Source organism: Pangasianodon hypophthalmus, chromosome 1 (genome assembly GCF_027358585.1).
Source record: "Pangasianodon hypophthalmus isolate fPanHyp1 chromosome 1, fPanHyp1.pri, whole genome shotgun sequence".
Taxonomy (NCBI): Eukaryota; Metazoa; Chordata; class Actinopteri; order Siluriformes; family Pangasiidae; genus Pangasianodon; species Pangasianodon hypophthalmus.
Genome location: NC_069710.1, coordinates 22,929,010 through 22,954,546, shown reverse-complemented (window position 1 = coordinate 22,954,546; position 25,537 = coordinate 22,929,010). Strand labels below are relative to the sequence as shown.

General features: G+C 39.3%; 1 protein-coding gene across 11 annotated transcripts; it reads right to left on the bottom strand.

Moving 5' to 3' along the window:
- Nucleotides 1–129: 129 nt before the first annotated feature.
- Nucleotides 130–25,537, bottom strand: LOC113542280 (histone-lysine N-methyltransferase ASH1L). Of its 11 annotated transcripts, none has more exons than XM_053233069.1 (17): nt 25,355–25,535; nt 22,061–22,749; nt 17,814–21,378; nt 10,647–11,343; nt 9,563–9,657; nt 9,233–9,306; nt 9,094–9,136; nt 8,749–8,815; nt 8,239–8,332; nt 8,086–8,138; nt 7,181–7,369; nt 6,548–6,660; nt 6,329–6,383; nt 6,111–6,225; nt 4,954–5,230; nt 4,242–4,490; nt 130–267 (listed from the first exon to the last, which is right to left on the bottom strand). In XM_053233069.1, exons 2-15 carry the CDS (start codon nt 22,589–22,591, stop codon nt 5,123–5,125), a joined length of 5,799 nt encoding a protein of 1,932 aa, XP_053089044.1. In that variant the 5' UTR covers nt 22,592–22,749; nt 25,355–25,535; the 3' UTR covers nt 130–267; nt 4,242–4,490; nt 4,954–5,122. The 11 variants fall into 11 exon arrangements, with proteins under 11 accessions (XP_053089044.1, XP_053089041.1, XP_053089037.1 ...); XM_053233066.1 differs by lacking the exon at nt 130–267 and adding an exon at nt 25,093–25,176 and having other exon boundaries at nt 2,354–4,490; XM_053233062.1 differs by lacking the exon at nt 130–267 and having other exon boundaries at nt 2,354–4,490.

The window sequence follows — 25,537 nt, the reverse complement described above, 5'->3', positions numbered from 1 at the left end:
GTGGGTCGCAGTTCCTGTGGAGACAGACATCACCCTCTCTCTCAAGGCTTGATGTTCCCTCAAATGTTCTTTGGCCGCATCCACCAAGTTTCTTAAAACTCGATTTACTTTGATATCATTCCGAGTAAAAGACCTACGGCATTCTGGACATCTGGTGTCAGCAGAATTTCTGATCATATGCTCAGTAATACATCCTCTACAGTAGAAGTGCTCACATGGAAGACACACTGGCTCTCTTAAATCATTCAAACACACAGGACAGCGGATCTGATGAGACAAACCAGAAGCCATTGTTGAGCTGATACTTTGGTTCCTCGGGCTCACTCACTTTCAGTCAGGAGCTGTTAAAGAAGTCAGAGCTGGTGCACAAGTCTCGACACGGCTTTACTCTCAGCACAACACCTCTGAAGTAATTAAACTGAAAGTTGCAGAACCCTTCTTAAACTATTCCATGATGAGTTACGGGAAACACTGACAAGGAACTTCCTTGAGTCTATTTAGTTTATAATAATGTCAACGTCACATGACAGCACTTTTCAGAAAAAGTGTGCTATGTGAGGAATGCTATTGTTTCTGTGGAAATAAACTGACATATGCACAAAACATACAGCTGAGCTGTCCCGACTGTTTATAGACTTTGTCATGTTGATAAAAAAATATCATGTAAACCATGTGTAAAATATTAATGATATATTAATATTATCTAATATTTTCTTGTCTCTAAATTCCTCAGAGCAGAAAGTAGAATGATTAAGCCAATGTTCAAACTATGTTTGCTTGTTACAGTGTACTAATAGATGTTTTGTTTTTCTGTTAACATGGTTTGTGCTACAGAATTTTATTCCTGGTTTCTGACATAACTTTACATTTAAAGCTTATTATTTGGCAAGTACAAGTTAAGACTATGAAGTTCCGCATATTCCTCAGATTTATGATAATGAATGCAGTAATGATCTGGGTGTAATAGCAGGGAGTAGTCTATTTCAGCATCAAAAAAGACAGGCATAGACAGTTTCACACAAATGTGGTAGGATATACAACAATGTGGAGCAAGTGCTGCTGGTTGACTCACATTTTAAACAGTGCTTCTGTATTGCAGAATAACCTTCTCCAAACACACAATACATTCAAGTATGTGTATAGTTTATGTCATTATATTAGGGAGTCCTTCTGTATGAGAACTCAGTAGTAAAGAATATTTAATAGATCTACTGGTGTTTTGGGCTCAGTAATAGTTGTTGTCCTTTATGGAAAACATACAGAGCTGGGTTTAGGCTAATGTAGGCTGACGTAGCCTGGCTACTGGCCATTTAAAGGCCTAATATAACACTGAGTAGGCTTCTAGCAGGACAGTGAGGTGTGAAGGTCAGAGATGATTGAATGTCTCACCTTCTGATGTTTGGCATTTCATTGCAAGCATGTGCACGTGTTAGGTTTTAAACATTTTAACCTTTAAACCATCACTTTTGTAGAAACAGTTGTGTAAGTTGACAACTGGGTAAGCATGTGCATAAACGAGCATGGGGAATTTTGATGGAATGAGGAACCAGTCCATCAGGAGAAACAAGAGAAACAAAATCAGTGCTGCCCTGCATTGATTAGCTGGGGTTTATTGAGTGGGGATTGACAAATGGGCAGGTAGGTGGTTTGGGCACTTAATCAAACTGTAGCCTTTATAGAAATATATGGCTATTATATTGAAACGTTATAACAGTATAATCTGATGTTTACTACCATACCACTTGGTGCTTCAGCAACAACAGCAAAATTAATTTTCCTAACAACCATGTCACATCAGGAACAAGGGGTTTTAACATAGCAGATTCTAAACTGAAGGGAAATTAAAATAAAATCAGCAAAAATGAAAAAAACAAAACAACTCAGAATAGTCTGTTCTCTACAGTTTACAATAATTATGCCCCCAAATAAGATCCAGCAGGTTCCAGCACTGATAAGGAGCATTCTCTGCTTCTTTAAAGCATTCTTGGGAATGCAGCAATGTGTCATAGATCTTTCTCAAACTCAAGTGGAGAAACAGCATTACATGGAGCAGACTACCAATCTACTTATGGAGCAGAGCTTCTATTATTCAGAACCCTGAAATAAAAGATGACATAGTGGGTTCCTCTTCTGGGCCACATTGGCTTTTCCAGGCTTGTCATATTGAGCAAGACAAAATGAATTGTTCTCCTAAAATTTCTTTGGTAGCCTGCAAGTACTTCAACATTACAGAAAAGCTGATCAACAGATTAGCAGTCACACTGTGTTCTTTATCAGTGTGTTGAGGACTGAGTCGGAGCCTCACACTGACCAGGGGAATAAGGTGGATAGAATCAGTCAGAGACACACAGGGCACAGAAATAAATGAGGCATTTATTAAGACCAAACACAAATCCAAAACCCTAAGCTCCTGTGTGGCCACTACATCACAGATCAGGGGTAGGGAACCGAAGACTCTTGAGCCATGTATGTGTGGTGACCTGGGAAAACCCTTCACATGGTGAATTTTGGACATTTTCTTCTCAACCAATTGTAAAGTTAGCATTTTGCCCCCAAAATGAAAAAGGAGAAAATTGCATTTAAAGATTGCATTCCAACTGTGGACATTTTAACCACCAGTAGCTGATAACAAACTGAATTGAGGATTTTTTTTTGAGAATGTTTATGTCCATTTCACTATGGCACATAGCTATCTACCAACTTGATCAAAGCCTGACATTCAACGTGTGAGGAAAGAACATGTAACTAGCAAAGTTTTAAACATCATTAGGCAGAGTAGCTGCATTTGTTAAACTGGCTTCCTACACAACTTGATCTTGCAGAAAGATAGCAGTAAATAACATGATTTAACACAAACTGTTTTGGTGAAATATATTTATGGCTTCTTAAAGTTGAGTAACGTATGTTATAGGCAGAAAAAATGTTGAATAAAGTTGACCCGAAACTCAACTGTTCACCTTTTTTTTGGCTATTTACCAGAATTCAGCTACCATGACATCAAACCGGTTTTTTTTTTCCAGGCTGCCACACATTTATGACATTCTCTATTGGTTTGAGTTGGAAGTCACAATGGGCCACTTGTGCAGGAACCAAATTTCATGTCGTAAACTTGATTCTGGGCTAGGTTATTATACAGAATTGGACCCTAATAGCAACTGTTTTACTTTTTGAGGATACATTTACATTGTTGGTATGTCAGAGAAAAAAACATTCTAAATGACAGTGTACAAAAAAGACTGGAAGCTCTCAAATAAATGATGCATTTGTACATTTGAGAAAAATCTTCATTTAGTTGTGGAAGATGATGAACTATGCATTATTTCTCTCTTGCTCCCCTTTAACCTCCCCTCCTCTTTCATTAAAATACATAACTAAACTCAAATACTATTCCATTCTCATGTATTTTAAAGCTTTCACATGGGAATTGTCTACATTTTTTAAAGGCTTTATTTTAATGGGACAGGTTTAACATTTTTTCTAACAAACCAAATCTAGCAAAGTAAACATCTAAAATGGAAGTAAAATACCTCAATGAGTTTGCATCAGGTGAGAACTCAGAGTCTGCAGTGTGTCTCTTTTGTAATGACCAAAATGCTTCACTGAAAATATCAAATGTAAAGACACATTTTGAGAAGCAATGATCTTGCCACAGCAGGGGAAAAAAAGCTTGCGCCAAGCCCTGGTGGAAACTGGAAACCAGCCAGCAATAAATGCTAGCATGGATGAACAAAGCTGGGAATAGAAATTCTTTTGCTTTGCCAGTACTGTGGAGACTGTACAAAAAAGGGAACTGTTTTCTTGGAAGTGCATTGGAAACTGTATGTTTAGTGTGGGACTGTATACTTCTTTGTTTTTATTTGGCTCTTAGGGTGAAAAGGGCCAAAGCATACTGTATTTCTCCCTGCTAAAGAATTAAACCTCATTCAAGTTTGATGTAATTAGGTAAATGCCCAACATCACCTCTCAGGCTGGTGTGTAAAGTTAGAGGGCAGCATAAAAGGAGTTTAAAAAGTAGTATAGTGATAATGAAAAAAGTAGCTTATTGCTTTCCAATTATTGCTTATTACTAGGCACATCTCACATTAAATTATATCACTGGTACTATGTGCAGTCATTGGCAAGGCAAATGCTGTATATACAAATGTAAAGAAAAACACATTATAAATAATAAACGTAAAATTATATACAATTTTAAAATATATTTAGTATGATTTGTCCTTGGCCAAAGTTGAACTAACTACCTCAGCATTTCCCGTTCCCGCAGCGTCATGCACCCCATGCTTTTTCGTGATTTTATACTGAAGATGTATCTGAGCAAGGCAACTGACAGGATATAAAAGTGGAAGAAAAATGGAATGAAGAAGTGTCTGTCTGGTTTTTTTTAGATCAGCAGTCTTTTTCTCCTCTGTGAAATGTCCACCCTTTTTTGAATAAATATGGATCTCTGAGTCTTAATCTTTTTCTCAGCAAGCATCCCATCCAGCAGGGCTCTGTTCATAAAAGAAAAGAGAGAGAGCTATAATCACAGAATGTCCCATTAAACAGTAATAAAATACTTACACACATTGCTGTCACAAAACATATTACTGAAACCGAAGAGCTCGAGTATGAAGGACTTAAGGAAAGCTTGAGTAATGGTTCCACTGTGAGCCTCTATTAACGGGGGGGAATAAAAATCTCTGATCCATGAAGTGTCCTTTGTACTGTTGTATAGTTTGCACCACAGCAGATTACTTCATGCTTCATACAAATGCAGTAATCATAATTTCTCTCACAAATGGAGGCAATATTACAGTACTATACATTATACTATACATACAGTATAATTTATATCTATCTATCTATCTATCTATCTATCTCTCTCTCTCTCTCTCTCTCTATATATATATATATATATATATATATATATATATATATATATACTATTCTACACATATAATTTGTGGCTCTTACCTGTTTAACACTCAGTGCCTGTGTAAGCGCACCACACAACAGGTCTTTGGTATTGAAGGGCATTGTCTGCCTGTTCTTGAAGGCCCATCATGCCTGTGTGTTACCATGGTCACAACCACAACCACAATATGCCCTGGAAGGTAGGTGTGTGGGCGTGGCTTCTTATCCCTTACAGGAAGTTGCTGATGTGGGCTGAAGCTTCCTGGTGAGCTCTGTGGTATACGGCCCTCAGCTGACTCACATCACGCCCGACTGCAGACTCAGAGCCGTAGTATTTCTGATAATACAAGATAAGATCAATCATCATCTATTTTCTTGAAGTCAAACACATTGTAGAAACAGCCACTATGACAGTGAGTCTATACATTATGAAATGGTTAATTTAGTTTAATTTGGCATCTGATAGCAAGAAAATGTAGAAGGGAGGTAGCATTAAGGTTCTGGGTCTCCCCTACAGGGTTAAGTGAGTTGCAAGAATATGGCCACACTCGGGCTGCTCTAAGCAAAATGTGCTGTGTTGCTTCATGAATTTGTATGCTCACTCTGTTATGTGTGCGTTTCTATTATCATTGACTGTAATGCTGCATTATGTGCGTTCGGTCTATGTACAGAATGTTGTCATATTCAGTATGTTTTATGAGTGTTAACTTGTACGTCAACATTAATGCATGCAATTTTAGTGTGCCTTTTAATATTTGTTTGTTAATAGACATTGTCCTATCCTGGGAATACTGCACACAAGGCATTAATACAATAGTGCATATATACAAACCAAATCAAATGACAAGAAGTTGCCCTTGAGAAAAAGTCAGCAAGTCAAGTAGCCAACATTTTGGCTATAAGCTGTTGTTTTCACAAAAAAATATTGTGTCTGGCTAGCATCTCTATTTATTTTCATATGTTTGACACTACCGAGGCTGCATGTTGTAAGCTTACAAGTTGAATTTATTTCCTCTAAAAGCTAAGAGAGAAGAGAGAGAGAGAGAGAGAGAGAGAGAGAGAGAGAGAGATTAATGTGTTTCTGAGAATTACAAAACTATCAGCACCTACAAAACAGAGGCAGCCATGAAAGAGTCAGTGAGCTCTCAGGACATTAAAATAGCACATTTCTGTGTAGAGGATAAATGCAGGAGGAGAAAAGCGCAGGACACACTGACCTCTGCGCAGTGGAACACAGTCAGCATGTCCGAGTGGAAGGCCGCCAGGCTCTCATAGTGTCCCGACTGGAGCTGCTTTTGTACCATGCTGAGGTCCACCAGGGCAGAATCGGACCTAAAGTATAAACACACACACAGATGTTGTCATGCCAAAAAAGGTCCAAACTGCCCCATCTAGTGGTCTGTAAAATAGTGTGATTTCTGGTACACAAACACACCTTTTTCTAGAGCACAGGTTTAGCAGAGGATCACTAAGCGTTTGTCCAGACGATCCTAAGGGACAGAGAGAGAGAAAGAGACAGATATAGGCATATAGGAGAGAGAGAAAGGTAGAAGCAAAAAAAAAGAAATTAGCTTCATCTTTGCTTTTATATTCTTTCAACCATCATCATTATAATTATCCAAACGCTTAACTCATTTTCAGTCAGTAAACATACCCTTGCAACTAACAATCCTTTCCCAGATTTCTTGGAGTGTGTGTGAGAGATTTCTGCTTTGGAATGTTACATGCTCCCCTTCTTCAGAACATGACCTCTGCTCAATTGGGCACCTGTCTGCGACATGTAGAACAACAGACACAGTTTGAAAAAAGATATATTTCCAAAACACACTCCACTAAAACTGACTGAATATGCAAGTCTTCCATTTTAAATCATTCTTGATTGTATGTTGAAACAGACATGAACTGAAGAAACTACTTTTTTTTTTCCTATTTGGAAAGTTTGTTCAGGGACAACATCCAATGCTATGATCTACAACATGCAAAAAACAGGAGAAGACAAGTAGTCACTGCAAAGTAGTCACTCATAGTAGTCACCGCATTTGTATTCATTTGCGATAAGTACTATAAGTGATGAAATTAACATATACGAAAACAAACAAGCAAAACAATCATTGTATTACTGTATTTTTCAGTCCTGATAAGCCTACAATTTATTAAAGAGCACATGGGCAGCTGAGACTCCTTGCTTATTGTAATACAGAAATGCTTTATGGCATTATGAATATGGTGCAAGCTAAATAAATAACAAATACATACACACATGCACATGTCGCCAACAACTACACACACTCCTAGACCTGACTTGATGGTTGGATCCTCCCCAAGGCCTGTACCCTCACTCTGCTGGCCACTCGCTCTATCCTCCTCCTTTTCTTTCTCTTGCTCTCTCGCGCCCTCTCTCAGAAGAAACGCCTGTCTTGCCTTCATCTTCTCGTAATTTCTCACCAGGAAGACACCATGTTTCATTACAAAACTCCTGAAGTGACAATACAGAGGGGACAAGAGACAGACAGACAGACAGAGAGAGTGAGAGAGAGAGAGAGAGAGAGAGAGAGATTGAGTGAGTGTGTTTTAATTCTTTTATTATAAAACATTTAAGCAAATGCATTTATTAACCCATAATTAATTTACTTACCTTATCCTAGTACTTAAATTATTTTGCTTTTATTTTATTAAGAGAAAAGAAATGTGCTTTGTAATCTCACAAAATCACCCCAGGTCCCCAAATGAACTATAAAATTTGTGTCTATACATTATATTTCTAACTTTGTTTTGTTTTATATTATAATAGAGATATCAGCTTGCTCCAGGGGGAAAAAAAACATTAGCACTGACGACGTATGAAAATTGAATGTATATATCTGGCTAACTTAGCTGTGATTGGAGAAAAAATCTGAAATTTTCAGGCCACAGAAAACTAAGATTAGTCTTTCGGATTGTACATATACTGTATAATGTATACTGAATGAGACTTTTCTAACTGTGAATATCATATATAGTCTGCCACTTCACAATTACTCTGATGCTGTCACCAAATTACACATTTGGTGGTGGTATTTGGTGGTCTTTGACTCAAAACGTTTCTTGAGTCTTTTGCTCTAGAAAGTGTTACACACAAGATTACCCTGCGGAAACACTTATGAACTATGAAGACAATAAATCTCAATCTGTATAAACATATTTTTCCTGTACCTCTCCTCACTAGATAAGGTTGAGGGGAAGTTCTCACTGTCACTGTTTTCCTCCTGTAAATAAAAAAAGAAAAAAAATATATCATCAGACTGACTAATTCTGATATTACATATAGTCATTCACCAATACAGTGTGTACAATGTGATGTGTTACCTGTTGTGTGAGGTGATGATGGCACTGATGGTGTTCTTCGTACATATGTGTGGGACTGCCCATATCACAGGACTCAGTCTCGTCATCACTGAGCCTAAAAATCATGCTTTGTTTCAGATTATGTAGCAGTAAAAAGTGTTAGAATTATAACTGCAATATGAAAGCAATGACTTAAGTAACTACCACCCAGTAACTGTACATTTTTACATGTAATCTTTAAATATAGTCAAACAGATAAAAGTTAAAAAAGTATCAACAATATCTGGAACAGTCTGTGTGTTCCTCTGCGGGAATGTATTGCAGGCCCTGTTCCAGTCAAAAGAAAAACAAGGCCCTGCTGACTTCCTCCGCTCCCTTCATTCAGGAATGAAAAAACACTCCTGTTTTTGAGTGCACGACTGCTTGTTTTTTTTTCACAAGACATTTCCTAATACCTGTGAATAAGGAGGACATGAAAACTGAGTCCAAGCAAACCTGAACCATTATGTGAAAGTGTATGTATGTTCTTACGTCGTGTTGAGGCAATCGTCAGAGCAGGACTGAGGCACACCGCTGTTTGGGGGGTTACAGGAACTGTCTGACGTCAAAGACAGGGTCATTAATTCTAAAAAACAGTCTTCGTAAAGCCTGCTACTCTAAAAATACAATGCTCCAGAACACACTTGTGATAGGGGAATATAAATAAATACACACATTAGAGGTAATCAAGCAGCCATAATGACAGAGAACACAGATTTACTGTTGCGTTAAAGCCAAAGAACAACAGTGTCTTTGTCCTCAATATTACTCAGAGTTATTTTAGACTTCTTACACACACACACTCTCTCTCTCTCTCTCACACACACACACACTTACTTGATGGTGTTGCCTGTGGTAGAGTAACAGGTTTTTCAAATAGCTGAAGAGGGGGGAAAATGTACACATCATGAATGCTGTACAACAAGGGTTGAGTTCCTGGAAACTTTTTTTTTTTTTTTACAGAAATTAAAAGCACCTTGTTACGTGCACATTGCCAGTGGATGTCATAGGGCAACTGAAAGTTGATCCGTTTCACTCTTAGGTACTTTCCTGTCACAGATACACACAGGCAAACACACATACACAGGAGCAGAACATTGGATTAAAGTTTTATACATATGATTAAGGTCCAATAAGTGTAACAAAAAAAAAAAAAAACTTAATTTTCAGTTGCTTCCCTATAATTTCATTTTTACCTGAAACCCGTATTCTTCTCTTTATCTTGAACTATTTCTACAGGACCAGTGATTTGTGGTTCTGTATGACCCTGATACTGCAATAACTGAAAACACACACTGAAACTCACCCACGTGTAGAGGTGCAGGAAGGAGGCCATATTCATGCTCCTCTGGATTGTACTCTAGACTCTCGAAGTTTAGCTGATGAGGCTGATCAGAAATGCTGAGAAAGCCACAAAAACACGAAAACATATAAACTTCTTACTGATACTGATCTTAATGATCTGTATACACTGTAAATGTTATTTAACTCCACAAACATTCAGGACCTGCTGGTGGGTCCAGACTAGCTGAATAATTCATAGTGGTTACTAAATAATATTCTTTAAGCTGAATTACTGTGTAATTAGGTAAGAGATTGAAGTGTACACTCACTGGCCACTTTATTAGGAACACTTGCACATTCATGCAATCATCCAATCAGCCAATCGTGTGGCAGCAGTGCAATGCATAAAATCATGCAGACACATGTCAAGAGCTTCAGTTAATGTTCACATCAAATCAACAGAATGGAGAAAAATGTGATATCAATGACTTTGACAGTGGCATGGGTGTTTTGGTGCCAGAAGGGCTGGGTTGAGTATTTCAGAAACCGTTGATCTCCTGGGGTTTTTCATGCATCAGTTCACAACAGTTTCTAGAGGTTATACAGAGTGATGCGAACAACAAAAAGCAGCCAGTGAGTGTCAGTTCTAAAGGAATGCCTTGTTGATGAAAGTGGTCAGAGGAGAATGGCCAGACTGGTTTGTGCCAACAAGAAGTCTACAGCTAACTCAAATAACCACTCTTTACAACTGTGGTGAGCAGAAAAGCATCTCAGAACGCACAACATGCCAAACTTTGAGGCGGATGGACTACAACAGCAGAAGACCACATCGGGTTCTACTCCTGTCAGCCAAGAATATGAATGTGAGGCTGCAGTGGGCACAGGCTCACTGAACCTGGACAGTTGAAGATCGGAAAAAGGCAACTTTGTCCAACCTTATAAAGAGTGATTATTTGAGTCTTGATGTGTATTTGCATGGTTCTATGCATTGCACTGCTGCCAACAATGGCTGTTCGGATGATTGCATGAATGAGCAGGTGTAAAGGTGTTCCTAATAAAGTGGCTGTTAAGTGTACATGTGACGTGCCCAATGTGTGGGAACTTACTCTTCAGTTTTATAAACATCTGAATAAAGCCCTGCCCATAAATACTTCTTTTTGGGTAATGAAGCGGCGGCCTGCTCCGGTTGACTGTCTTCAACCTGGCTAGGTGATGGACCAATGGGTGCTGAGCACATATGGCAATGAGTGGAAGACTTCTCAGTCACATCTTTTTCTTCATTCTGATTCTGATCTCCATCTTCCACACTTTCAGCAATTTTTCTTTTTTTCCCACTTCTCTGCTCTCCTTGAATGACAAGCTCAATGACTTCCAACACTGTGTCACTGTTATCTTTGTCTTCTTCTCCTGCCTTTTCTATAGTCAAAGAGGAGGATAGCTCAGGAACAGAAAGTAAAGATGGAGGAGAAGAGAGTTTAGGACTCTTCCTTGGTCGTCCTGGTCCTCTTCTCTTTACTTCATTGCCATCTGCGACCTCTAGTCCCTCAGAATTCTGATGTTTTGTTGACTTGAAATGTTGTTGTACTTTAGCACTTGCAGAAGGAGTGTTTCTGGCTGCTGGGTGTGCATGCTCATCCCTTAAAAGAGGTGAGGTTTGGCGAACAGCGTTAGACTTATTCTTAAGCAGAGGCCTCTTTTTGGCTTTAAACCCCCTTGGCTCCCTTGGTATCTTTTCCGATTCTCTGAATGATGAAGAATCACTGCACTGATGCTTTTTAGGGAAACCACCAGCCTGGTCTATACCTGTGAAACAGACAGCAAAAAGCTCCATTAAATTCAGTGAACATCTCTAAATATCAAGTGTCAACTAGATATCACAATTAATTAAAAACGAACATCCAGCAACCATTCACGAAGACTTGTTTTATATAAACCTTCATATTCCTACAACACGCCTTGCCATCTCGTCCACATTTCTGTCTACCATCTACAAGCTCTCACCTTCTGACTTTTGTTCACTCTCTGAATATCAAGCATATCAGGAAAAGAGCTGCAAAAATCACAAGTGACCACTCCCACACAGCATGCATAATATTTCAACCATTTCCCCCTGGAAAACAATGCAGTCTCCCAATTGCCAAAACCTGCCGCATTAGAAAAAGTCTCTTTCCTTCACCCACTGGAAATCTCAACTGTCCTACTCACTGTTGTGTTCTGACGCTCTTTGGCCTTCACCATGTCCTATCTGCACTCTTGACAATCATGACTGTAACGTTACACCACATCTCTCTTAAGCTTTATACAATAATATACAGTCAGGTCCATAAGTATTTGGACAGTGACACAATTTTTCGTACTTTTGCCTCGGTACACCACCACAATGGGTTTGAAATGAAGCAGTCAAGATGTGTTTGAAGTGTAGACATTCAACTTTACTACAAGGGGTTTAACAAAAATACTGCATTAACCGTTTAGGAATTACAGCCTTTTTTACAGAGTCCCTCCAATTTCACAGTCTCAAAAGTAATTGGACAGCTGACTGATAAGCAGTTTCATTATTTCATGACAAATTAAGGAGATAAAAGGTCTGGAGCTGATTCCAAGTGTTGAATTTGCATTTGGTAGCTGCTCATGGGAACTCTCAATATGCGGTCAAAAGAGGTGTCGATGCAAGTGAAGGAAGCCATCATTAGGCTGAAAAAACAAAACAGACCTATCAGAGAGGCCGCAGAAACTTTAGGAGGGCCAAATCAACAATTTGGTACATTCTTAGAAGAAATGCACTGGCGAGCTCACCAGAAGGCCTGGAAGGCCATGGAAGAAAACTAAAGTGGATGATCACAGAATTCTTTCCTTGTTGAAGAAAACCTCCAAGTCAAGAACACTCTCAAGGAGGTAGGCATATCACTGGCAAAGTCTACAATCAAGAGACGCTTTCATGAATGTAAATACAGACGGTTTATCTCAGGATGCAAACCACTGGAAACACTCAAGATCAGAAAGGCCAGATTAGACTTAGAATTAGATTAGAAAAAAAAAAAGCCCGACCAGTCCTGATGCAAGATTAACTTGTACCAGAATGATGGGAAGAGAAGTGTATGCAGAAGGAAAGAACGGGCTCATGATCCAAACCATACCACATCATCTGTCAAACATGGTGGAGGAAGTGTTATAGCATGGGCATGTATGACTGCTAATGGAATTGGGTCACTGGTGTTTGTTGATGATGTGACTGCTGATAGAAGGAAAGTGTATAGAGCTATACTTTCTGCTCAGATTCAGTCAAATGCTGCAAAATGGATAGGACAGTGCTTCACAGTACAGATGGATAATGACCCAAAACGTACCGCGAAAGCAACCCAAGAGCTTCTCAAGGCAAGAAATGGAATGTTCTTAAATGGCCGAGTCAGTCACCTGACCTCAACCCGACTGAGCATGCTTTTCACTTACTGAAGACAAAACTGAAGGCAGAAAGACCCACAAATAAGCAGCAACTGAAGGCGGCTGCAGTAAAGTCTGGCAAAGCATTTCAAGGGAGGAAACTCAGCATTTGGTCCATGAGTTCCAGACTCCAGGATTTGCATAGAAGTACTAAAAATAATCCTAATATTTATGATTTTGTTAGTTTGTCCAATTACTTTTGAGCCTGTGAAAATGGAGGGACTCTGTAAAAAACTTAATTCCTAAATGGTTATTTCAATATTTTTTGTTAAAACTCCTTGAATTAAAGCTGAAAGTGTACATTACAATCACATCCTGACTGTTTCATTTCAAATTCATTATGGTTGTGTACAGAGGCAAAATTAAGAAAATTGTGTCACTGTCCAAATACTTATGGGCCTGACTGTATAACTATAATGTATTTGATGTCATTAATGTTCACAATCCTTACTGTAATTTATTGTCCTTTTTTGCATGTCTTTTTTTGTACTTATTGTCTATTTTGCACTGTAATGTTTATCATTTAATCCTTGATTTGCACACTCAGAGCTGTACTGAAACCAAATTCCACCAACATGGTTGCCTGGCAATAAAGAATCTTGAGATCTTGATCCAAAAACAGTTCAAACATGTTATGTTATTGCTTGGCATTACTGTTTTTATACTTGCTAAAATGTATAATTAACTACCAAATTTTACACAGACTGGCATTAAAAAGTGCTATATATACTTTAATGCAGTTTTTGTTTCTTAGGTTGCTGACAAACTACACTTGTTAGAACTAGAGCTGGTGTTTTAATATAGTGAGCTTATTCTGAGACATGCTGTGCTGTTTTGGTAGTTGTCCTGCACTTTGGACAAAAAAAATGAACCATTAAGCAAAGCTGCATGTTTGCGTAGAGAAAACTGAAAAAGTGAACTCATTGCTGAAAAATTCTAGTTAAAAAAAATAGAGAGATTTTAATGCTAATCACCAATAATGTCCATTTTAAAGTAATATTTGCAGTGATAGTCACTGCTACTGGTTAGATACAACCATAATCAATTTCACAGAGCTGCACTGAAGTGCATTCCACAGCAAACCCTGGGTCTCCAGGACAAGGATTGTGAAATCAGGATGGGGTGTGCTCTGAAACACACCATCAAATACCTCTTTTTACAGCACAAAACAATCATACGTCAGGGAATATAGTGGGGAGTAACATTATATTTCAGTTCTGTTTAAGAGCATTCCAAGAAGAAAGAAAGAAAGAAAGAAAGACAACATAGTGAGGGGAAACAAACTGGCCATGGTGCTGTAATATGACTTGTGTGTTGTTTCTTTGTACATCTATGGATGAGCTATTCCTAGGCTGGATAAAAGCCAGACCAAGATCACTTTAAATCTACCTCTGTCACATCAACATGTAAGTGTAAATACATCAACAGCCAAGGTATCATAGCAAAGGTATATTTTTAGACTGAACAAACAAGCACGCGGGAGGAGGTTAAGTAAGGAACAAGGGATGAGATAAAGAGAAAGAGGTCTGACCAAAGATGTCAGGGTGGGGAAGTGCTAAGGCACATATGAAGCTAGTTAGAAGATGTACTCTCGCCAAATATACTCTTTGGCTTTCACAAAAACAGCTCTCTCTTCCTTCGCTCTTCCCTCTCAGCCATTTGTAAAAGTTCACTTGGAGATTTCCAGGCTAACCCCCACCCACATAACCACATTTCCTTACCACTGCTGAATGCCTGCACTTTTCTCTTTCTACCTTTCCAAGTTAAACAGAATGGTGTATATTGGCCACTGGCAGACAGGAGCTCTATAGCAGGACTCTAAATGGACATTCCTTGGCAGGCAGATAACAGAGTAAGCACATAATTCATAATGATGAATTGTATAGCACAGCTCCCAGTGGTTCAGAGGGACTTGTTACATCTCTGTCAGCCTAAGTCCACAGATAAATGAATGTGAGAACGGTTGTGTGCATGAATAGAGTTGACCGCAAATAACCCCAAGCTCATTCCTGTCCAGTAAAATGCATTCTGAGTAGCTGATATGTAACCCAATACTCATGTTTTAACATTTAATCAAAATATCAGTGACGTTCATTAAAAGGTCCTTCTAAAATTAAATGAAGATAACTCAGAGTACCATCCCAGAGTAAATCAGATGACATACAAAGTCTCTAAAAACTAATTAAGTGTACTGCCCCTAAATCTAAAGGGCGGAGCTAACCAAATAGAGTCAAATTCAGAATTACTGGAACTCTGGGGGCAATATATAAGGCCATTTCCTATTTCCTCAGGGTACACACTCATAAAATCCCTTTGGCCCTGCCCCAACTAGTGCATTTGCAGTCCTCGTGTGTGTACGCTGCTAGGTCCACAAGGCCATAGAGTGTCCCATTTCTCATTTTAGGCTTCAAAAAGTGCTCTCGAGTGCCCTCTATTTGCACACACTTTGCCCTTTGGCAAAGACCGTATCTAAGCGGACTCTGCCACAGTCTCTTACCCAAAACCCTCTGCAATCATTTCTGATGACCACTCACAGAGGATAAGTTTGTTGAGAGCAGAGGGCAACAAGGTAGATACAGCCAATTAAAGCCAATGACATTCAAATAAAGTATGTTTCATCACTGAAGTCATTAAGCAGCATTAATGTAATAGCTTTTGTGAAACAAATCCTGCAAAAAAAAAAAATTAAACCAAGTGTGAGTAATTACCTAATTTATATTTATAGCCTACATATTTATTTGGAGCTACTGCATGCAAATTTATGATCTTATGCAATCAGGTAATTGAACTACAAATATATAAACACAACCTGGGCCATATGTTTCTGAAACAACTGTGAATTTCTCAGGAAGAGGCCATAGATGGATCTTCCAGCAATATAATGGCCCCAAACTTACATCCAAATCAACACAGAAATTGTTGCAGGAACACCTGCAGTAAGTATATTAAGGAGTTCAAAATGTTCTACGTAGTAAACCTAGCTATAAATGTTCAAGCTTTTTAGACATTACTGGCAGAGTCTCAGTGCTGTTATTCTCTCCAGGGATGGCTTCATAAAGTATTATTTCTGAAACCTGTGATTTGGGAATAAAAAAAAAATTACATATGTTTTTTGGGGGGGATATTTTATATTAAAATGAATCTATACTGTTTGTCCATATTTTGAGCTCAGCAAGAAGATTTTCTTATTGAATGTAAGTTATGCATTGCAACTATCAATACGGCACACCGGTGCTTGCCCTGAGTATCCCATGAAGTACAAGTGAGTCACCTACAGTAACTCACTCATGAAGGACAGGCTATATAAAACATTCCCACCCATATACGTTCTCTCGAACTTTCCTCTCACCTATATATTCCATCCAATGCATATCTCAGCTAAGTCTGTACAACGAGTTGTCATTTTATTAGATAAAGCCAGCACATAGGTCACTTTTTGGGTGTACAATTACTCACTGTAACCCCTCTGTTCCTATGCACAATTTCTCAGCTCCCCATTACCCCATTCATCAGTGGAAAGAGACCACAACAGGACCACCACTGTGCAGAGTCAAGTGGTGGACCTTTCTCAGCACAGCAGTGACCCCATTCTCACCTCTGTGTCACTACAGTGTGGAAATCAGTCTGCCCAACACAAATATCCAGTAAACAGCAGTCCAGTGGTCAGAAACTGACAATGATCAAGTGCAAAGACGATTAACACAGACATGAAAAAAAGAGGTACACCAGAAGGTGGACTAACAAGGTGGGCATGTCTAATATAATGTCTAGTAAGTGTACATGGTGTACAAAAAAAAAAAAAAAAAAAAAAAAAAAGCAATATTGCTGTGCCTAATATAATCATACCAGTACCCCACACCACCAGCAGTACAACTACTGTGCTGAGAATGGTCCATTGCACAAATAATATCAGCAGGCGTCCTATGGTTGTCCCTTAGATGGGGAAAGATAACTGTGCACACACATGGTAGATGTACCTGATAAAATGGCCAGTGGGTGTAGGTATAACATAGGTGCATATAAAAACCTGGCAAGTCTATATATCCACTCACGAATATCCAGAGGATGCCACAAAGATGATGCACCACCTAGTGCTTTCAGATATCTTCCTCACATGCTGAGGTTTGTTTCTTGCCATATGTTTAACTAAACAACAGAGAGCTAAATAGTACTCCCAATCCACTGGTGTCTTAGAGGGACTCATTAAATAACTAATAGCAGTACAATAGGACTCCAACAAATAAAAATGCACTGAAAAGAACTGAAGCACATTTCTAATATTACGGCAGGTTCTGAATAGGATTTCGAACTGAATACAGGCTACTGTGTGCAGGCAGTTTGATTTATAAAAGTGCTACAAATGGCAGGAATTCGCAACAATCCAGCACCTGCTTTTGCATGCAGTTACACAGCACTATCACTGCAAAATAATTCAAGAACAAAAGTATTGAATGCTGCAGTCAGAATTAACAATAAAATGAGTGCCAGGGCACCACATATCATAGCATATCTGTAGCTCATATAAACATACGTAAGAGCTTACACGTCTTTGCGTGTAAGCACTTTGGCTGCCAACTAGAATTTGTAGTAGTAACTACACAGACAGGAAAAAAGCAGTCTGCGCTCTCATTTCTTATGCCTCCAGTTAAACAGTGGGTGGTAAATGAGCAAAAAGACACCCAAATATAATACAAGCTGCTCTGATTTAACTGAAGAAAGTACTTCCCTGCTTTTACGTGTAATAAACACAAAAAACGTGTAATAAACACAAAAAAAACATCTAATCCTTAAAACTAAATAATAATGACAAACAGAGTTGTACGTCTTCTTACCTGGTGTTCTCTTATCTCCAGAAGACGACTCTTGCACAGATGTCTTAGCTTGTTCCTTTAGAACATTTGCAACCCCAGTCGGTCCTTCACTCTTTCTTGACTTTGTGATCCTTTTATGACTTGGTGTACCGCTAATGAGTGTAGGCTGTTTTAAGAAAGATTGAGCTCTCCTATGTGACTGCTGAGCCGATGTTGAGTTCCCATCAGTCTCTGGACCTTTCAAGGTGTTCTCATTGCCCACTGAATTGATTTCAAGTGTTTCAGAGATCTGGTTTAGGTTTTTGTTGCCAAGACCCCATGGTGGCTGATGCTCTGACCATCTTACTTCTCCTCCCTGCCCCTGGTTTGATGGATTTAAACCTGTAAAAGGAAAGGTTTTGTCTTTCTGTTGGATTTGTGAGAATAACGGGGAGGGGGAAGGGGAGTTAAATGAACAGCTTCCTGAATTTTCATTGTCTTTTGTTAGCTTATTAAGCCAAAGACATGCATCATTTCCATGCTGTCTTTCTTTCATCATGCTATGTTTATCCCGCCTTCCTCTGCCTTTCTCTTTCTGTTTCTGCCTTTGCCCACTGTCTGTATTGAAACAGTCACATGAGGAGTGCGGGGCCATCCTAGGATATGCCCCAAATGTGTTCTGTCCCCAAACTGCAGACTCTTGCCTTGGGAACTTGGTCCTCTTCTTGTGGAACTTAGATGGGCTTATAATAGGGTTCTTAGAGTAGTGGTGCAGATATGATGGTGGAAAAGGGAGTGGATATAACGCTGTACTGGATGGGTATCCTCGACAGAGTCCAAAACCAAGCGAGGTGGTTGTGAAAGGTACTTTGTAGGATGGGTGGATAAATCCACCACCTGGGTATGGGTATCCAAGTTTGTGCATCACAGGGAAATGTGTAACAATTTGTTCGCTTGGCTCAGAGGTGCAACCATGCTTCCTTCTCATATTTGCCATTCTAACATAATGAAGGGGTTCACAGGACAGGGCAGAATGTGGCGAATAGTACCCACTAAGGTTAATTTGAAACATGGCTGGGGGGTGAACTTTTTCTTGTAGGCACTGAAGATCATAGGATTGACATTTGCCCTTTACAGTCTTTCTTCCAGTTGTGTTACCATCATCACCAAGCTTTGTTCGGGTGATGCGTTGCACTATACGGATCTTGCTCAGTCTGACAACTAAGTCGTCAATATCCGCAAGGAAGTCTGGGTCTTGGCATTTGGCCCTGAGTTGCATATACTTCTTCTTGCATTTATATTTATGTCTTCTAAGTTTTTCTCGACTAAGGCAGTGATGGCCCTTCCTATGGCATTTAAACTTATGTGCCTCTTGGTCTGTGAATGTCAATGAAGGACTGGAATCTTGTGGCCTACCAGAGCCTAATGGCAAATGAGCAGAAAAAATGTGCTCTGAAGGCAAGGAGGAAAGAGCCTTCGGTCTACCCTGAAAGGAATTACTCCCAGGAACACCAGGCATTGTGAAAACAGAACCCGTGGCTGGTGCTGAGCAAAATCCCATGCCTTCATCCAACCTGTTATTCCTCTCGCCCCTGTCTGATGTGGGGTTATCATTAATTCCTTCCCCACTGTTACACGTCAATGTTACTTCACAGTGAGCCTGGGAATTTTCACTGAGCTGTTTAAAGGAAGTTGCTTTGATTTTGGGGGTATTGAAATTTATCTGTGAACTCCTCCCAGATGATGAAGTTGAGGCAATATTTTTAAGTGTGCTAGAGGAGCCTGATAAAGGAATACTTTGGGTATCTATGGATGGCTGCACGAAAGTAGACTTGGGGGTAAACTGCGGGTTGTCTGGGAACATCTGTGGAGATTTCTGGGAGGAAATATTGGAGGCTGTCTGACATTTTGGTTTGCGACCTCTCCTCTTTCCCATGTAGATAGTTCCTCTTTTACTGACATTAATTTGAGAACCAAGTTTGCCTCCAAAAGATGATACAAGGGAAGATAAGGAGTGTGTTGCAGTAGAATCTGGACTGCACGCATCTCCTTCTGTGCCTTCGTGAGAAATATCTCTACTGTCGCATTGCTTCTGTCCCAACAGAATCTGTGTGAGCACTTGATCTTTCCTTTTCAGTTTCATCTTATTGATCTTTCCAATGATTGTCTTCATTATTACTCTTTTGCGTTTCTTGCACTTTTGAATGTTTCTTGCTTTGTCTTTGGAGGTAATATGAAGTGCTCCAGAGTCCTGTTTCTTAGAGATTAATTCTGGCTGAGTTTCCCGTGCTTGGATAGAAAAAGACTGTTTGGGGCGCCCACGTTTTCTTGCTATAGGCCTTGTCTGCTTCATATCAAGTTCTGGCTCTAGGTGTTCTGGGTTTTGATCATTAGGAGGATTAACAACAGACACTTGAGAATTGTTCACCTGAAATTGTACTCCTGATTTGTTTGTTTTCGGTCTACCCCTTTTCCTAGATGGTGGATTATTTGGAGGTGAAATTTCTGAATTGCAATTTTTTGAGTTTTGAGAGGGTTTTGTTTTGGGAGGTTGTCCAATTGGATTTTGTTCACACTGAGGTGAGGACAGTGATTCTGAAGAACTACGGAATGGAGTTTCATTTTGTGAACCACTGTGTAGTACTTGACAGGCAACAGGACTATGATTAATCTCATTGGCCATGCTTGCAATCTTATTGCTGCGAAGACTTCTGACCTGTCGTTTCTTTGACAGTTTTTTGTCTTGCTTGCTATTTGAAGATAAGCCATCCATCAGAGGTTTTACTGGGGCAGGAGATACTTGAGGATTTAATGTAGTACCTACAGAGTTGTTAGTGTCAGTCAAACAGTGTACTTCAATTTGCTCTTGATTTGTACAAAGCTTGACTTGCTTTCCATGCTCATCATTAGCCAATCCATTTGTGCTGCCATAATTTTTGTGCACAGGAACAGGGTTTCTAGGGGATTTCATGGTTATTTCTGAAGTCCAATTTAGGTCTTTGTTTTCATTCTGTCCTTTGCTTCCTCTACTATTCTCTGACAGGTCTGATGTGGTGTCCGTGCACTTACTGGAGGACGGGGAATCAGTTACTTGGAACGAGGTGGGGTGTTCTGGCAGGTCATTTGTACAAGGACTTGGCTCTTGTGTGGAGCCATTTTGGTGCTTACTCTTTTCATTAGTTACTACTCTGACATCAGCATGGTTTGGATCATCCACACAACCCTCGGCCTTCTTTGTTTTCAAATGCAAACCTGAAGGCATTTCCAAATTACTTTCATTGCATTTTGAGACATTTTTTTGAAAACAGGATGTTAGCTTGGATGACACAGTATGTAAACTGGTTTCATTTGGATTTCCATAACTGGAGTTTGGACTGGCTTGACCTTGCTGTGTCTTGTCCTCATTAAGAATGTTAATGCACTCTTGTGGGCTGGAGTCCTGTTGAGAGGTGGAATTTGAATCAGGATTTTTGGAGGAGTATTTCTGCTTTATGTGAGTATTAAGCGTTATCTTGTGAGAAATTGCCAGTTTGTTGGATGACTGTGGGGTTTCCTGTAGTGTTATATCTGACTTTAAATCTGTCTTCTTAGTTTGTTTTGGGAGAACCTGTCAAAACAGATGATGCATGGTAAGTAGAAGATCACTATAAACAATCACTCTTGTGTATACCTGAAATCCAAGTTTCCTTTCTTTTCTTTTTCCTGATTTCTTGGTATATCCCTCAAATGACTACTTTTCAGTGTATGATATTGAAAGAGAACAAAATATCCATAACCACAGTCTGTGACACAGGACAAGAGAGAAGGAGAAACCTAAAGCAGCAATTAAAAGAATATGACCGAGAGACAAAGATTGAGAGTATTATATCAGTTGATCAAATACTGATAAAGATAATAACTAAATGTGACATGGAAGGTGGAGAGTGAAAGAGAGTTCACAGAAAGTGAAAGAAAAATGAGACAGTGTCAAGTTACAACAGGCAGAGAAAGTAGGTGAGGCAAAAAATGGATTAACTGTTAGTTACAAAGTTATAAAGCATCTGTAACATAGATTATACAGAGTTATTTCACATTTTCAAATAACTATCAAGTGCATCATTTCCATGTAGGTGTTATGCTCAAGACAGTCAAGAACATTTCATGTCATATTTTTCATGGTGACGTTCAGTACATAATATTTCCTGCTGCACTCTGAAAGGCATACTTTTTTTTATTCTGACCTTCAGCAGTTTATTTCAGACATTAATAAAACAAAAATAATGCCCAGCATAAAAATGACTGGCTCCTACCTTTTTAGCTGCCCTTGTATTAGGGGAGTCTGAAGCAGGAGACGTGATACTAGAAGGTATGAGAGAGGAGGGAGAAAGTGCTGATGGATCAGTATTTGTCATAGCTGAATTGTCTTTTGTTACCAATGAGTCAGTGTTACATTTCTTCTGGACAGGATGACATAACTGACTGTAGCTTCTAGTTTTAGCACTTATACGATCCCTTCGTTTGCAGACACTTTGCCCCACAGGTTCAGGCCTCTGAAACACTCGAACAGAAGGTCGGCATATGAAGTTCTCAAGGCTCTTTGGGGGTTTCTTGGTTCGTTTTGCCCCAGGGCTGATCTTCGCTTTCATACTACCTTCCGACTGGTCAGTCTCTTTAACTGTCAAATCCTGCAGCTGCTTATCTCTGCCATCAGTTTCTTCAGAGATGAAATCCAGTTCTTCTGATTTTGTCTTTCTCGTTTTTTTTCTACCCTCTGTCCCCTCATACACTCTTCCTCTCTCTGGTGCTGGCGTGGGTAAATCATTCTTCCTTTTTTTATCCATTTGGATGTTCAGTATGGAAATAAATTGGCAGAGAAAGGCAGAGCTATTGAGCTATTAAATTAAGATGATGACAGATCCAGGCATGAAGATAAGTGCTTGTTAAACAAAAAATGTAAAATCTCCAAATCGGTGCTGTCTTCTTTCATTATATTCCTGGCCTATAGGAATGGGGAAGTAAAGAAGACAGAACTGTTAGTAATACTATCATTATTAAAAAGGTATAGAACATGTTAACACCAATAGCTGTGGCCGTAATCATAGTAGATAAACTGCATTATACATTATATCTCATCGAAACACATTCCTGTAAATTATTCCTGTAAACAAGCCATCGCTAAAATTCCTCCTGAATATTTCCTAGAAAAGTCAGTTGAAACTATGTTGTGAGCTCTCCAAAAAGCAGGTGCTTTACTGCACTGTGTGAGCTAATTTCTAAGAACAATCCTGAATGATGACCTCAGTGCATTAACTTCCACAGGGGAAGCATAAAATCCACAGCTCAGCCAATTGCCTGAGGGAAAGAACACATTAATACAACCCAGGACATGCAATCTAAAGCTGTATTAGAGGTGTTGAACGACAAACTTGACGCTGTACATTTCAAATCACTCTGAGGCACAGTCACTGAATAACATCAATACCGCATGTATTTAAATAAATAAAACAGCACCTGATTAATAGCCAAAATATCTAGGACCTCCCCGTGGTGAAAATAAAGCATTATATAAATTCAATGCAGAAAACATTCAAAGGTGTTTGATTTATAGAGTATATCAGCGTATACTCCATTTAGAGTTTGGTGCCAGAAAAAATAATCCCAAAAGAATGATAAAAAGAAAAATGGCCCGAGGAAAGCAGAGACAGCACAGAGCAGAGTGAGACTGCGTGTGTACATACATACACTGTAGCTATTAGTAACACAGTTCAAGAGCAAAGTGAAAAAGGGTATTTTAGGGTCTTTTTTTTCCCTCACTGGGAACTATGCCTACTTTTCAAATTTTACCACAATCATTCATCTTATTTCTACCTCCTTCCTATGAAGGTCTTGCCACAGGCTTGCTAAACCTTCTAAGAGTCCAACTGCTTCCTCTCTCTTTATCCATTTTATTACTTTCCATAATAGCAAAAACAGTCCCCCCTCTTTGTACACTGCAAGTCGAAATCTAATAATGATGAACTGACTCATCACATTAAATTAATAAAGAAAAGTTTCTATTTACATGCTGGATCATAAGCCCTCTTCTAAAAACTTTAAACATAATTGAAAAAAATAAAAAAATATTTTAAAAAATCTCATCTTTCTAATACAGGGTCACCAGTGTTATTTGAAAAACTGCAGGCTTTCATTTCAGACAGACAGGAATCACTACTAATATTCATTCGAAAACAAAGATCAGCTGATTAAACAAGTGGATTAAGGTATGTCCCCTATTTGGTTAGACCAAAACCCTGCAGCCACACTGGCCCTTTCCGGACAAGACTAATAGGAGTGATGCTGACATCTTTGCTAATGTTTTTTTGGCAAATATATAAATGACCTCATACATTCTTCAAGTAATTTTAAGCCACTATGTTTTTCTTCCCCTCCCTTCTTCCTCTCGACTAATTCTCTTCTACCACCAGAGCAAGCATTCACTTAGCAAGTGATCACCTCTTCTCCTTTCTTGTTCTCATTATCTCACTTTCACACTTTCTCTCTTCAGGTCTATTTCAGTAGTTCTCATTTGTTTGAAGGATACACTCATGTCCTTCCTTCGTCAAGTGCAATCAGCCTTTGGCAAGGTACTACATTTCAGATATTACCTCAGTAGCAGGACCATAAAAAGCAGTAGCAGTCCTGAAATATTCTCAGAACACAGAAGTTGACAGAAATATATCTGTTAGATCAGTGATATATTAGTCATAATTTTTGGCACCATGACTCTGCCATGCAGCACAGTGGTGAAAGCTGACATGATTGTACATTTTTAAATAGCAGTAGTCTGTATATAAGAATAGCAGCATGGATAAGGTGATAGACTTGTCTGTTGTTGTTTTCTTTCTTGCTTTTTTTTTTTTCCTCAGTGAATTGAGTTCTCCATGAAGTGCTCCTGAAAAGGGACTGAGATTGCCATCGACTCATCTGAGGAACTTAAAACCACCAGCCGACTGTCGTTTCTGCACTATTTCTCTGACCTAGATATAAGCTGGTGTTCCGAAAATAGAATAAACTAGAACACAACACGACGAGGAAGAAGGGCCAGAGAAACGCGGGGTAATTAATTAGCAGCAATGTTACAATGGCGTTTCCGCCACATCAGTGGAGAAGAACACGCAGTGTACTTGTGCAGGAGAGTCGACTGCTACACTCAGCTTATAGATAATACGTGCAGTTGTTCATGTTAGTGCGTAAATAAGCGACACTGACAACAGACTATAACGGTGCTGCGTTTAGCATTAGGTCATGCAGGGAGATTGCAAAATACTACGCTTGCGACTCTTCAGAAAAATATTTAAGTTACCTAGGCAGGCACGGATGGGACGCCAGTAATTATTCAGCTTCCTAAAAGCTCGTCCAGATGAAATGAAACAGCCAAACTAATTTCCTGGCGGAATAATAAAAGAAACCGTGGTTTAACGTTTTCCCATGGCCTAAATATGAACATTGAAATTGCGGAGCAGCTCAGCTCAGCTCCACTCCGAAACGAGGTCTAAAAAAGTCGGAGGAGGCGATTCAGAAAAGAATCATTTCCAAGTCGGTTTAGAAAACGAGCCTGGACTTACCCACGCTGCGAGAAGCTATTTTCTAGCACACCGTGGAGTATATCCTCCAGCTCATTTTCGAGTCAACGCACTGAGCTGAAACGCTAAAACGCAGGGATGTTGCGCGAGCTTTACGTGCACTGATGGAGCCGTGAAGATGAACATTGTGCAACTGCGTACGACACTCAAGTTCCCCCTTCTCCT

Coding starts and splice junctions, on each gene's coding strand:
- LOC113542280 (XM_053233069.1), bottom strand. CDS start 22,591: ATGGATAAAAAAAGGAAGAATGATTTACCCACGCCAGCACCAGAGAGA. Junction 8,816..9,093: donor ACCACAGGCAACACCATCAA/GTAAGTGTGTGT, acceptor CTTTGACGTCAG/ACAGTTCCTGTAACCCCCCA. Junction 6,226..6,328: donor AACCTGTGCTCTAGAAAAAG/GTGTGTTTGTGT, acceptor TTTATACTTTAG/GTCCGATTCTGCCCTGGTGG.